Source organism: Podarcis pityusensis (assembly GCF_964106645.2).
Source record: "Podarcis pityusensis genome assembly, chromosome: 8".
NCBI lineage: Eukaryota > Metazoa > Chordata > Lepidosauria > Squamata > Lacertidae > Podarcis > Podarcis pityusensis.
Window position 1 is genome coordinate 48,014,366 of NC_138033.1, and position 13,145 is coordinate 48,027,510.

Sequence of the window (13,145 nt, forward strand, 5' to 3'; positions counted from 1 at the left end):
AAAGCCATGGAGCTGCTCCAGGCTTGGCCCATATGCCAATGAAGTACTTTGAACACTCAAGCATTTTATAGATGTACTAAGCATTACTACATCTCCTCCTCTCCTTTCCATAGAAGATGCACAATCAGTGTGTTTTGCATCCCAACTAGCTTTATGCTTTCTCTGCTGATAAAGCGAGGAAGGAGATTCTTCTCCTGCCAGGAGGCCAATCTTAAATTCTCGGGGCTTACATCACTAGTTGCTTCACTGCCTATTGGATCCTTGAGGCACACACAAATTTTGCTGAGTGCTCACGTGAGGGTCACAGAGTGCAGACAGTGAATGGCACGAGAACGGACAGTACTGCTGCAGCTTCCTCTTTTTAGGAACTTTGCAACTTATACTTCAGTGGGTGTTTTGGTAGAACTCCCCCACCCCACAAAAATATGTGATATCAATACAAAGCAGTTTGGCCCCTGCTGTTGTGCTGTGTGTGTGGTACCATGTTTTTGATGGCTACCTAGTGCTAAAGAACAGGTGTGACTATCTTTCCTGGGTATTCTGTTTACTGCTTCAGGCACAGATGGGATGTCTTACTCTCACTATTCAGTCCAAACAGACTGTCCAAACCTAGGACCCAGAGGACAGGGCTTTGGGGATACTGTGTGATTTCAAGGCAAGTTTGAGACCTGACACCCCCATGGGTGCAGACTGACCGCCATGTGGGGCCATTTCAAAAGCACTGCTGATGGCCAGACCCCAAGGTACACATCACACCCATTTTATTTGCTTGACTAGGTTGGTTGGACTGAAGAGCCAAGTGGAATTATCAGATGTATAATAACTGATGATGACTACCTGTATGTTTCCAAATGCTTGTGAGCTGATTGACGGATGCTTTATTCAGGTTGCTTTCTAACACGGTGAAAGTTAGCTTTGTCACCTTCCTCTCCATAGCCTTGGTCAGTAACTAGCATGGGTTGTCAGTTTTCAGAGCTTTCTACCTGCCTTCTGATCTCTGGTCCGATTCTGTCCTCCCTTCAGCTGCATACCAGCCCTGTCAGCACTGTTTTTACCTGGCTGGAATATGTCCTTGAACTCAGACAGAGCCCCTATCTTAGCTGCATAGAGGATAGAGGGTTGTGTGAGTCTGCGTAGAAATTAGCCTGCTGTACAAAGGTGAAGATGGCATTCTCCTCTCCATCCACTTCTGCTTCTAGCACTGCCCACCACTGGCATGTGGCCCCTGGAAAATTCCCCAGAACCATACACATCCCCCAGGCAAAAAAAAAATGTTATCCATCACTGTTTTAAAGCTACAAATGGCTTGGGGCCAGGTTACTTCAAGGATCGCCACCTCCTGTATATATCTGCATGGACCCTGAGATTCCAGGTTTCCCTGCCTAATGAAGTGATGTGTATAGTTGCTAGGGACTGGTCCTTGTTGGTGTAGCCCCAGTTATGGAATGGGCTGCCTAGAGAGGCTCTTTTGGCACCCCTGCTAGGTGCCTGGTGAAAAGACATTTTTCTCTCAGGACACTTAACCACAATATGTACATTCCCTTGACAGTTTTAAATTGGTTTAGCTGCTATGTATGTTCGTTCATTTGTATTTATAGTCATAGTTTATTGGTTTGTTTGGGTTTTTTCTTTTTGTTTATTGTTGACTTTATTTTGGGTTTACTGTTTTATTGTGAAAAATTGTGGATTATATTCTGTTTTTCAATGTTTGCAAACCATCCAGAGCATTTGATTGTGTAGGTGGCATGCAAATGAAATACGTTAAATAAATTTGGAGGCCAAACTAAAGCTCTTCCCAGGAGATTTAGGGGATTATCCAAGGCAATAGATGTAAATTGAATCCACAGACTCCTAGCCTAAGCTTTGTATCCAGTGAGCTTGTAAGCAGTGTTAGAAATTAGCCAGGTGCCAGGTGTGTTTTGTGTCTGGTGTGGGTTCAATTGTGAGCACGTGGAGATCTCTGGATTCCAGGTTGGTGACTTGACATCTCCATCTAGCTGGCCTCTCCAGCTTTCTTAAGCAGGTAGGCAACAGAGTGTAATAATAAATCCCATTGGGGGGAAAAGGTGCCTAGACATACCGTTGTGGTGACCATAACCTAGGTTTAAGGTGCCATTTGGCAATTAGGTTATATATCTGAGTTTTTTTTGTTGTTGTTTTTTTCCTCCAGACGATACCTATTAAGGTTTCCCAAAAAAAAGGTTACATATACAAAAAAAAGAAAAACAGAGAAAAAAGAAAACACAAAATACACAAAAAATAAAAGAGACCCAAAAAACAAATCAATCTTTCCATATCTTACATTTCATTTACTTGTTTCCCTGACCTCCTCTCGCCTCCCTTTTTTGTATTCCAGTTCAGTTGATTAATTCAGCAATTCCTTTCCCTCTTTATTTTTATCTTAATCCTTTAACTTAATATATTATAGCTTTAGATTCTCACCTGTTAACAATCCATTTTTACATACACCTTTATAACATTGCTACTAAAACCACTTAACTTCATTCTGACATCATTCTAACATTCATTAATTTTGCAGTATTTCAGTAAATAGTCTTTAAATTTCTTCCAATCTTCTTCCACCGACTCTTCTCCCTGGTCTCGGATTCTGCCAGTCATTTCCGCCAGTTCCATGTAGTCCATCACCTTCATCTGCCATTCTTCCAGAGTGGGTAGATCTTGTGTCTTATATATCTGAGTTTCTAACACTGCTTGTAAGAAGCAGTGGCCACAATTTCTGTTGCTCCTATAGCACCTACTGCATGCCTCCCTGCCATGCAATTGCCAAGGCTTCTCCACCAGGACCCCCTTTGGGTCCCTTTTCAGCCGCTCAGTTTCTGCTGTGACTTGGAGTTAAAGGGAGCATGTACTGGGGCTGTGCCTGAGGATTCCCAAATGAGATGGGAAACAACCCAGAGTCCATTGTAGGAGCAAATGTGGGAAGGTAGAAGAAGTGACTTAAGGCAACATGGCTGCAGGTGTCAAGTGCAGTTTTTACCTCTTTCTTTTCCTTCTTTTTCTTCTCCCATTTCAGAGGAGTTGATTGAAGATGCAGAAGGGCCTCCTAGTGAGGCAGCTGCCGATCCAGAAGAGCCTGTTAAAGATGCAGAGACTGCTGTTGAAAAGGATGAGGGCAAATGGGCGGCAGGTGAGTGATAGTCAATGGAAGCCGAGCTCTGGTTCTCTCTCACACACTTTGCTCGAGTGAAAGTTTTCCTACAGTGGGTTTGGAGGCTGTTCTCAAATTTGTCTTAATCATTCTCTCAGTCAGAATATCCCCAGTCAGTCTGCATTTTGTATCCCCTTGTTGATCCCGTTTTGTAAGAGCAGCAGTACATATTTATATTAGGAAAGAGGTGTTATATAGAGTTGCTCTGTTTCTTTAAAAAAAAAAGAAAGACAAATGAACTTTGAAGATGAAAGGATTTTTGTGAAATAATGCAAAATTTAGAGCAAATTCTAAAATTGCCTAAGCCTGAATGTGAATCACTCTGAACAGTTGAGGTGGATGTTTACCTCCTACGAACCAGAAGGCTATGGCAAGAGAAATCCTTGGGCCAGTTTTGTATGGAGCTGATTCAGAGACAGAAGACACAAAGAGAGGTCTGACCCTTTATCCAGCCAATCCTACGAATAATTTTTCTTGTGCTGGCCTGGTGCATCAGTCCATACTCTACAGTTTGGGTCTGTATTTGTCCAGCAGCAGAAGACCATCTCAAGTCATAATAGCTGTCCAAATTTTCTCAGTCCTTGAAATAAGATTTACTTGATAAGCAGGGGTTGTATCAGAAAGAAAAAATATTTCTTAGACTTTGTTTTCAAACAAGGAGATAGCCTTTCAAAGGTGAAAGTGTTGTTCCTTCTAGTCTGGACAAATTAGTCCCAGAGCAGATACTGCTGCTTTCCTAAGGGGTGTGGTATGGGGTTTTATGTAGGAAGTTAAAAGATTTGTGAATAGTTTACAACTGTGATGCACAAAGTCACTAAATGATTAAAAAGACAAAAGAAAATCTTGGTCCAGAAACATTTCATGTGTTTGGCAGCACTGGAACTCACCCTCAGCCTTCACAACAGGAAGGGATAATGAATTAAGTAAGCAGTAGTTGTGGCAGACCAGCTCAGAGAGCTTTTAAGTGCTCCCCATTTTTAGAGATCGGCAGGGCTCACCTAACGCAGCAATCAGTGCAACAGAGCATCCGTAATTCGCACCCATGGCAGATTGCTATTAGGGGAGGTATTAATGGGCCGCCAAGGGCTGGGAAATTGTTGCAGAAAAGTGTGTTTATGGAGTAAGAGCTGGCAGGCATGATTGCAATTGGGTTTGACATGTTTAACATAAATGGCTACTGCACAGCTCTTGCTGTTTATGAATAATTCCTACAGGCCCACTGCCTTTCTAATTGCAAAAGTAGGGAAAGGGGGGGATCCAATTCCCTCCCCCCAAAAAAAACCAGGCCAAGGCCATCCTGACTGAACTTTCCCCTGATTTTCACAGGAAGTCATGTTTAACCAAGTCTCATCAGATGCCCTGGATACTGTGATGGGGAGGCCTGGGATGAGCTGTGCCTGGAATCTGTACCTTCTCAGTGCCTGAGCATGAGGGACAAACTGAATTTATTAGTGTTGCCTGGGAAGGGCATGGGGAGCATAGTCTGTTAAAGCCCAGAGGTTTGGGTTGATGATTTCTTCCTGCCCACTGTGTATCCTCTGTGAAAGACATGAGGTACAGCTCTCTTTATCCCCCAATCTATTGAATCAGAAGTAGAACAGAGCCAATATGGCTCCAGTCCACCTCCCAGTCATGCAGCATTCTGGCACCTCTTTAGATATTCAGAAAAGGTGCGTAACATCTTCCTGCTTTTAAAATTCTCTACTTTGGCTATTTTCTTCTTCTTTCTGGCTCCTGATTCATAGCTCTCTTCCTTTCAGAAGACACTGTAGCCTAGTTGTAGATTACTCCCTCACCAGCTTTTTGTGGGCCTTGTGTAGAACTCTTAGTTGAATTTACATTTTAGCCTCATTTTCCAGCTTACTAGAATAATTCTGAACATTTAGTCTATTGGTTGCATATTTTGTATTATTGGTAAACTGCCAATGCCATTGTCTAGGTAATTGAAGATGCACTGGACCCACCATGATTCTGCTCCTCTCCAGTCAATATCTCTTTCCCAAAGTGCTGCATACCAGCTCCTACTCCTGCCAAAAGCATGGTCAGCATTAAAGTGGGGAGGCAGCTTTATTAGCTGGAGAAAGTGTTTATTAATTCTTTTTATCTTCCTGTTTTTAACAAGTCTTCCTCTGAAACTTGCTGCTTATCCTCCCATAGGGGCTGTTGGGACCCAGCACAGCCCTCATGCTAAACTAGTGGCTACTCTTGGACCTCTGTTTTCAGGAAGGATGATTGTCCCACTTTGTCCACATTTCTTTATGGAAGTTGGTGAGGCACAATAATTCCTTCTTGCTTCCATATCTGAATCACTCTTTGGCATCTGTTTCCAAGACTTCTTAGTGTGCTTGAATTTCCACCAGCCCTTTTTTGAGGTGCCTTGCTTGGGCTGTTTTCCTCTCCTGCCTTCGTGGGTTCATTGGCTGCTCCTGTCTTAGGGGGCACAATATAGCCTCGGGGTGCTGTGCAAATCACCCCAATGGTCCACTGGCATGAGCATGGCCCACATAACAGCACCAGCCGCTCTTGAGTCTCATTTCTGCTTAACATTCATCACAAGGCCTCCATCAAGGAGTCCAAGTGACCAAACCACACCCTGTGTAGTGCCTTTTCCATGGTTCCAGCTTAACCAGGAAGGGTGTCTTCAAAGCAGGCCCATCCCATGTCATGCCATCAGTCACCTGAGGTGCAGCATTGCCACATGGTGGAGCAAAAGGACCTACCTGGTTGGAGAGCTGGGCTTCAGGGATGCTGGCCGGCTGCTGAGCTGGTATGATCAATGGAGAGAGCAAACGTCAGTGAGTCCTGCTGTAAATTTCTGGGGCACGTGGCGAGTTGGTTTACGGAATGCAGAGAGATGAGAACCCAGCTTTACGGAAAGCAGCATGAATTAATAATCATTTAATTGGCTCCTCCATTATGCTGCTGGATTAGTAGATGGAAGTTTAGATGAAGGGGCTGTCAATGGTGCTTTAGCTCAGAGAAACTGATGACTGGGGGCAGGGGAGAGGCAACTGTCTTTAGTCAGGTAGAGTCCATCCTCCTCAGTCCTCCTACCCTGGGCTGGGCTCTTTGAGCTTCACCTCTATGCTGCTTTTCACAGCTCATGGATGGAAGGAGACACTTTCTTCAGTGTTGAAAATTTGAAACAGTAGGAAGACTTTTTTGGTAGTAAACTGTTGCAGTGAGCTATTTCTTAGGTGAGGGATTCACAGTGCACTTCAAAAGGTATAAAACAATTTCCAGGGTCATTTCATTGTATTGGTATGAGTATAGCCTTCACTTTAAGGCTTTAAGCCTCCCAGAGTGGCTGGGGAAACCTCTCTCTCTCTCTTGAGTTAACTGGTAGGACTCTGGTCCCCCAAACTGACTTTGCCGCTGAAACAGCCTTTCTGTGACTAGGCGGCAGGATGGTGAGAGAGCAACACTTATTCCCTTGGAGATGGTGCCAGAGAATCGCAGCTGGCAGATACAGTGGGTTGATAATGCCTTAGATATCCCTGGAATGCCAGCTACTTTGGACATCCCTTCTCCTCATCATCTCCCCTCTCTATCCCCATTCTTTCACTCCTCCTTCCTGTACATTACCTTTGTGCAGAGCAAGCAGGGCATCTAGCTTCCACTCTGCCTGATAGTCTCTCACATGATAGGGCCTCAGGAAAAGGTTTCCCATCAGTTGGCTGCTTATCTTCTCCTTTTGGTGCTTTAGCAGCTATTCCATGGGTGGTGGTGATGATGATGATGATAATAAATAGTTTATTTATACCCTGCCCATCTGGCTGAGTTTCCCCAGCCACTCTGGGCGGCTTCCAACAAAATATTAAAATACAATGGTCTGTTAAACATTAAAAGCTTCCCTGAACAGGGCTGCCTTCAGATGTCTTCTTAAAGTCTGGTAGTTTTTGTTCTCTTTGACATCTGGTGGGAGGGCGTTCCACAGGGCGGGTGCCACTACCGAGAAGGCCCTCTGCCTGGTTCCCTGTAACTTGGCTTCTTGCAACGAGGGAACCGGGCGCTGGACCTCAGAACGATGGGGGTGGAGGCGCTCCTTCAGGTATACTGAACCAAGGCCATTTAGGGCTTTAAAGGTCAGCACCAACCCTTTGAATTGTCCTCGGGAAACGTACTGGGAGCCAATGTAGATCTATCAAGACCGGTGATATGTGGTCTCGGTGGCCACTCCCAGTCACCAGTCTAGCTGCTGCATTCTGGATTAGTTGTAGTTTCCAGATCACCTTCAAAGGTAGCCCCACATAGAGCGCATTTCAGTAATCCAAGCGAGAGAAAACTAGAACATGCACCACTCTGCCGAGACAGTCTGCAGGCAAATAGTGTCTCAGCCTGCGTACCAGATGGAGCTGGTAAACAGCTGCCTTGGCCACAGAATTGACCTGCGCCTCCGTGGACAGCTGTGAGTCCAAAATGACTCCCAGGCTGCACACCTGGTCCTTCAGGGGCACAGTTGCACCATTCAGGACCAAGGAGTCCTCCACACCTGCCCTCCTCCTGTCCCCCAAAACAGTACTTCTGTCTTGTCAGGATTCACCCTCAATCTGTTAGCTGCCATCCATCCTCCAACTGCCTTCAGACACTCACACAGGACCTTCACCGCCTTCACTGGTTCTGATTTGAAAGAGACGTAGAGCTGGGTATCATCCACATACTGATGAACACCCAGCCCAAACCCCCTGATGATCTCTCCCAGCGGCTGCATGTAGATGTTGAAAAGCATGGGGGAGAGGACAGAACCCTGAGGCACCCCACAAGTGAGAGCCCAGGGGTCTGAACACTCATTCCTCCCACCACTTTCTGAACACGGGCTAGGAGGGAGGAGCGGAACCACTGTATGACAGTGCCCCCAGCTCCCAGCCCCTCAAGACAGTCCAGAAGGATGTTATGGTCAATGGTATCAAAAGTCACTGAGAGATCCAGCAGAACTAGGAAACAGATCTCACCTTTGTCCCTAGCCCACTCCCGGAGATGATCGACCAGTGCGACCAAGGCAGTTTCAGTCCCATGATGAGGCCTGAATCCCAACTGGAAGGGATCCAAATGGTACGCTTCTTCCAGGCGTGCCTGGAGTTGTTCAGCAACCACTCGCTCGATCACCTCGCCCAAGAATGGAAGATTTGCGACTGGGCAATAGCTGGTCATATTGGCCGGGTCTAAAGATGGCTTTCTAGAGAAGATCCACCTGTCTCCCAGTACTTTATCAAGAAGTCCCATTAGAAACGGAAGGAACGCTTGCTAAGTTCTTGTTTTCATGGGCCTGTTGAGGTCAGTGACAGATTGTGAAGGTTTAAAGGCTCAAGCTCCTAGAGGTAGTGAGTGACTTCAGGAGCTGTTGCCTTTAATCTAGAGCACTGGCTACATTTGGCCACACCAAGTTTATAAAACACAAGGAAAGGATTTTTCTCCAAGTAGTTCCAATGTACTGGGGTACCCCACATAACTAGCAATGCCCTCATTTTCTATGCTTTTATAGTCATCTTAGATAAATATCTAACAACCCATATATAGATAAATATTGGCCAGAGTCTTTCCTCAGAGATGCTAGGAACATCTGGCCTAAGGATGATCTCCGTTCAATGGAAAAGAAAACAGTTGAATATCCATTCATGCTCTCACACAGCTGAATACCTCTGAGGAACCGGCCAGCATTATAAGTCCACCCTCTCCTCTTTCTTGTCTACCATATTCCTGGTTCCATGATCCACACCAACTCTAAGAATTCTCAATGCCTCTTCTTTATCTTTTGATAAGATCTGATTTGCAGTGTCCCACCCTCAAGACTTCATCTCCTGCAGTGATAAAATCAGAACTCTCCACTATGGTATCTCTTCTACTCCTTCTATATTTTCCTGTTCCATCCACCAACACACTTAATGAGTTGACCAGTCTGCTGTCCTTGACTTTTCCCTCATTTGTGTCCCATTGATACACTTTACTCCTGACTCTTAATAGGCACCTCTCCTGCCATCATTACATCTCTCAGCCACACAGCCAACCTCTCTGTCACCTCTGCCTTGATGCATTCACACATGTTGCCATTTCCCCAACTTCTAAAACCTCTCCCTTAATAAATTTTCATTTCCCAGATACTGCCCGAGTACTTGTCTATTCTTTTTCTCCAAACTCCTGGAGTGTAATGTAACCCCTGCATTTTTTACATTCTTTCTTTAAACTTCTCTCTCTTGACCACTTACAATCTGGCTTCACTCTCTGCCCTTCACTGAAACTGCCCATACCAAGCTCACTGGTATTCTCCTTGCTGCCAAATGTCCATGACCACTCTGCCACTCAGGACCAGATTTCATTGGGCTCATGGCATGACACCGCAATGACTCCTGCCCAGTGCCAACCTGGTATTGCAGCTTCCTCTGCCATTGCCATTAGAGCAGGCATGGCCAAATTTGGCCCTCCAGATGTTTTGGGACTACAACTCCCATCATCCCTAGCTAACAGGACAGTGGTCACGGATGATGGAAATTGTAGACCCAAAACATCTGGAGGGCCAAGTTTGGCCATGCCTGCATTAAAGTCTCTTCATAGTGTGTCTGCAGGCTGTCTGCTGTTGTTGCTATTAGGTTGTATCCAGTGCTAGTCCTGCTCAAATCAGACGCATTGAAATGAATGAACCTAAGATAGTCATGTTCATTCACTTCAGTGGGTCTCCTCAGAGTAGTATTTGCATTGGATATACCCTGTTGTTGCCATTTAATATTATGTAGACTCGTTAGTTGCTTGTTACCCCAGGGTTTATGTTTATGTTTCTAAACATAATTACATTATCTGATTAACAAATTCATACAGAAAAACAGCTGCAATTAATTAAAATAAATACACACACAATGCCCCCCCTCCCCACTAAAGCCACAGGAAGCTTTGGCAGCACACTAGTAACAAAACAACATAATCTCAGTCCATCAGTAGAGTGGGGAAAAGGTACCGTATTTTTTGCACCATAACACTCACTTTTTTCCTCCTAGAAAGTAAGGGGAAATGTCTGTGCATGTTATGGAGGGAATGCCTACGGGTGGCATGCCTACGGATTTTCCTCCTCTAAAAACTACGTGCGTGTTATGGTCAGGTGCGTGTTATAGAGCGAAAAATACGGTAAGTCCCCTCACAAAGGAGAGCTTTCCGCATATAGGGAACCACAACTGAAAAGTAACTCTGCTTTACCCCCTCCTCTCTACAGACATGTTTACCCAATGTTGACAGCATTTAGCTCTGTGTTGCAGCAGGCAGCTGACATGTTTAAATTCCCCAATATGTGATTCCTGGATTCAACATTGGGCATTGGGGAATCTAATATAGTGAGTACCCCATAATATTATGGAGTCAAGACCTGGCTCAGCTCCCACAGTCTGTACTGCCGCTGCTGGGTAAGCATCTGTAGAGAGAATAGGGGGATGAGGTGAATGAATGAGAACCACAAGCAGTCACAATGGGCAAGGATTGTAGCTTAGGAGGGGCACACATGTTTTGCATGTAGGAAGGTCACAGGTTTAATCCCCGCCATTGTCTCCAGGTAAAGCTGGGAAGGTTCACTGCATAAAACCCTGGAGAGCCACTGCCAATCACAATAGACAGAACTGAGTTAGATGGGCCATTAGTCTGACTTCGTATAAAACAACTTCCTATGTTCCTAATCAGGACCAGCCCAATCAATACATTTGGCACTTGAGGCAAAGCCCAAAATGGTGTCCCCCTCCCCACTAGGGATGAGTGGGTGGGTGAAGATTGACATCAGGAATAAGGGGTTCCTTTGATGGCAGCAGGGGCGCTGGTCAGGTGTCTCATTGGCAGCAGGATCAGCAGTGGGCCTTTCTGAGTCCCTGGGGAGGTGCCTGACCATGCCAGTCCCTGATGCCAGCCCTGCTGCTATCTACAGGTGAACTCTGCTTCCAGCTTGACCCTGGCAATGTTCTTCTCTTCCTCAAATGGGGTTTCTCTTGTTCCTCTGTGATTTTCTCTTTATACACAGTCCCTGAGTAATCTTGTACAATCCTATGTCATTCAGTACCACCCATAGCCTAATAACACCCAGCTCTACCTCTCTACCCCAGGTCCCCCTGTGTCTCCAGTGTGCTTGGATGCTTCATAACTGTCTTTAACCCATTTTGTCCCAAACCTAACTTCTCATCACTCCCCAAAAACCCTCTCCTCATCCTCCTCTACACTCCATATCCATTGACAGGTGCTTGATCTTTGACTCCTTGCTCTTCAGCCTGTTGTCAGGTGACGTCTGTTCCACAGTTTACAACATCACACAAATGTGCCCCTTTTTCTCTGCCTTCTTGGTGAGAAATCTAACTCTGGCTCATGTCTTGGTCACAACAGCCATGTCTCAGCTTTTATCCTCTTTACTTCTGTCCAGAACTTGGAGCACAGACTTGTTCAGCTATACATACATCTTACACCACCATCCTAGCTTCCTCTATTTTTCTAGATCCACCACAAACGCATTGGGCTTACTGTGCCCAAACTCTCTGATCTTACATATTATTTATTGATTTATTGTGCTCATAGACCACTTTTTGTTGCATCATAACCCCAAAAGCTTTTCCAATATCCTTAACAAACAGCATGTCATTAAAATACACGAAACATGGTTAACATTATAACCCATTTCTTTCTTTCCTTTTAGAAAGATTTACAAGTCACTTAATCACTAAACTCTGTAATATAATAAATAGTAGAAATATAATATCGATAACATTATCAATAAATCACATCTAAAATTGCAAAAAAACATTTTAAAGTATTGCTTTTAAAAATCTCAGATAAAATCAGTAAATCTTTTAAAACCAACCTAGATTGCAGAATTATGACTGAGTAGACTTGATGAAATAACTTCTCATCAGAAGTCTAATGAAATATAGTGTGCACTTCTGTATTTTATAATATATGCAATTATTGTAGCAGTAACAGCCCAGCAATGTATATCCTGATATATTCCTGCCTGTAACCTTTGTTCCTCTATTGCCCCTATCCTTAGCTCGAAGGTGTCCTGCTTCTGCAAATGGCTTCACCCTGCCTCCCTTGCTAACAGGGATGGTGATAGTGGTTAAGGCAGTAGGAGTCAGGCTTATTTGGGGGTGGTGTGTGTGTGTGTAAAATGTTGGCATAGTTGTGGAAGAGCCCTAGTTCCCTTATCTGGTTGGAGGAGCAATGGGGTAACTCAGTGGTGCCTTTGGGAGCCTTGGTTTCAGGCCTACTTAACTTTGTGCAGGGTCCTCTTTTGTGGCTTTTGAACAAATTCCCCCGTCAGAATCTTCGTGCATCTTTAGGGGGGGCTGGGGGGGAGCAAGCCAGAAGCGTTAAACCGCTTAGTTAATCGGCAGCCAATCCATCATGTTAAATATCCAGCTGTCATATATTACCTTTCAAGTGAAAATGAATAACTCCCATTAAGGGTGAAATGGGTTTGAAGTCGATTCGAGACAGATTAAAGTACTGTTCTGAATGTGTGTGTTCAGGGGGGCTAGGTGTAATATGCTTGTCCTTGTAGTTTTTAAATAATAGATGCCCTGCAGATTTATGTGCTCCAGGGTACAGAGTTCAAAGGTCATAAGGCGGGCATTCTGGGAAGAGCATCAACTTCCTGGAACACACCAGAATGGCGTTCATTCTGCCTTTCTGGTGTTTCTATGGGTATGTGTGACCAGTCTGGCCAGTTTTGCTATGTTTGAAAGAGACAGAGAGAGGAAATGATGAGGGAGCTTATCTTGGCATCTATGAAAGCCTGCGTGCCTATCTCTAAATTGCAGCAGGAGGTATTTATTTTTTATTTCAACCATTTGTATACCGCGTAATCAGAGTCTTCTCTGAGCAGTGTACAGGAGACTAAAAAGGAGTTTAAAAGTATAAAATAAGAATTCAAGCCTGCTGGGGGGAAAGTCTTCCATAAGTCCTGGAAGTTCAACGGGGAAGGGGCCTGTCTGATCTCAATGGTGATATCAAAACTGAACCC

The 13,145-nt window shown here is 44.7% G+C and overlaps 1 protein-coding gene across 18 annotated transcripts in view; it reads left to right on the forward strand.

Moving 5' to 3' along the window:
• ZFHX3 (zinc finger homeobox 3) overlaps positions 1–13,145 on the forward strand; it is a 350,144-nt gene that overhangs the window by 302,152 nt on the left and 34,847 nt on the right. For all 18 annotated transcript variants that reach the window (XM_081018497.1, XM_081018496.1, XM_081018494.1 and 15 more), the window contains one exon: positions 3,035–3,148. In XM_081018497.1, coding sequence (XP_080874623.1) covers positions 3,035–3,148 — 114 coding nt within the window. The remainder of the gene's footprint in view (positions 1–3,034; positions 3,149–13,145) is intronic.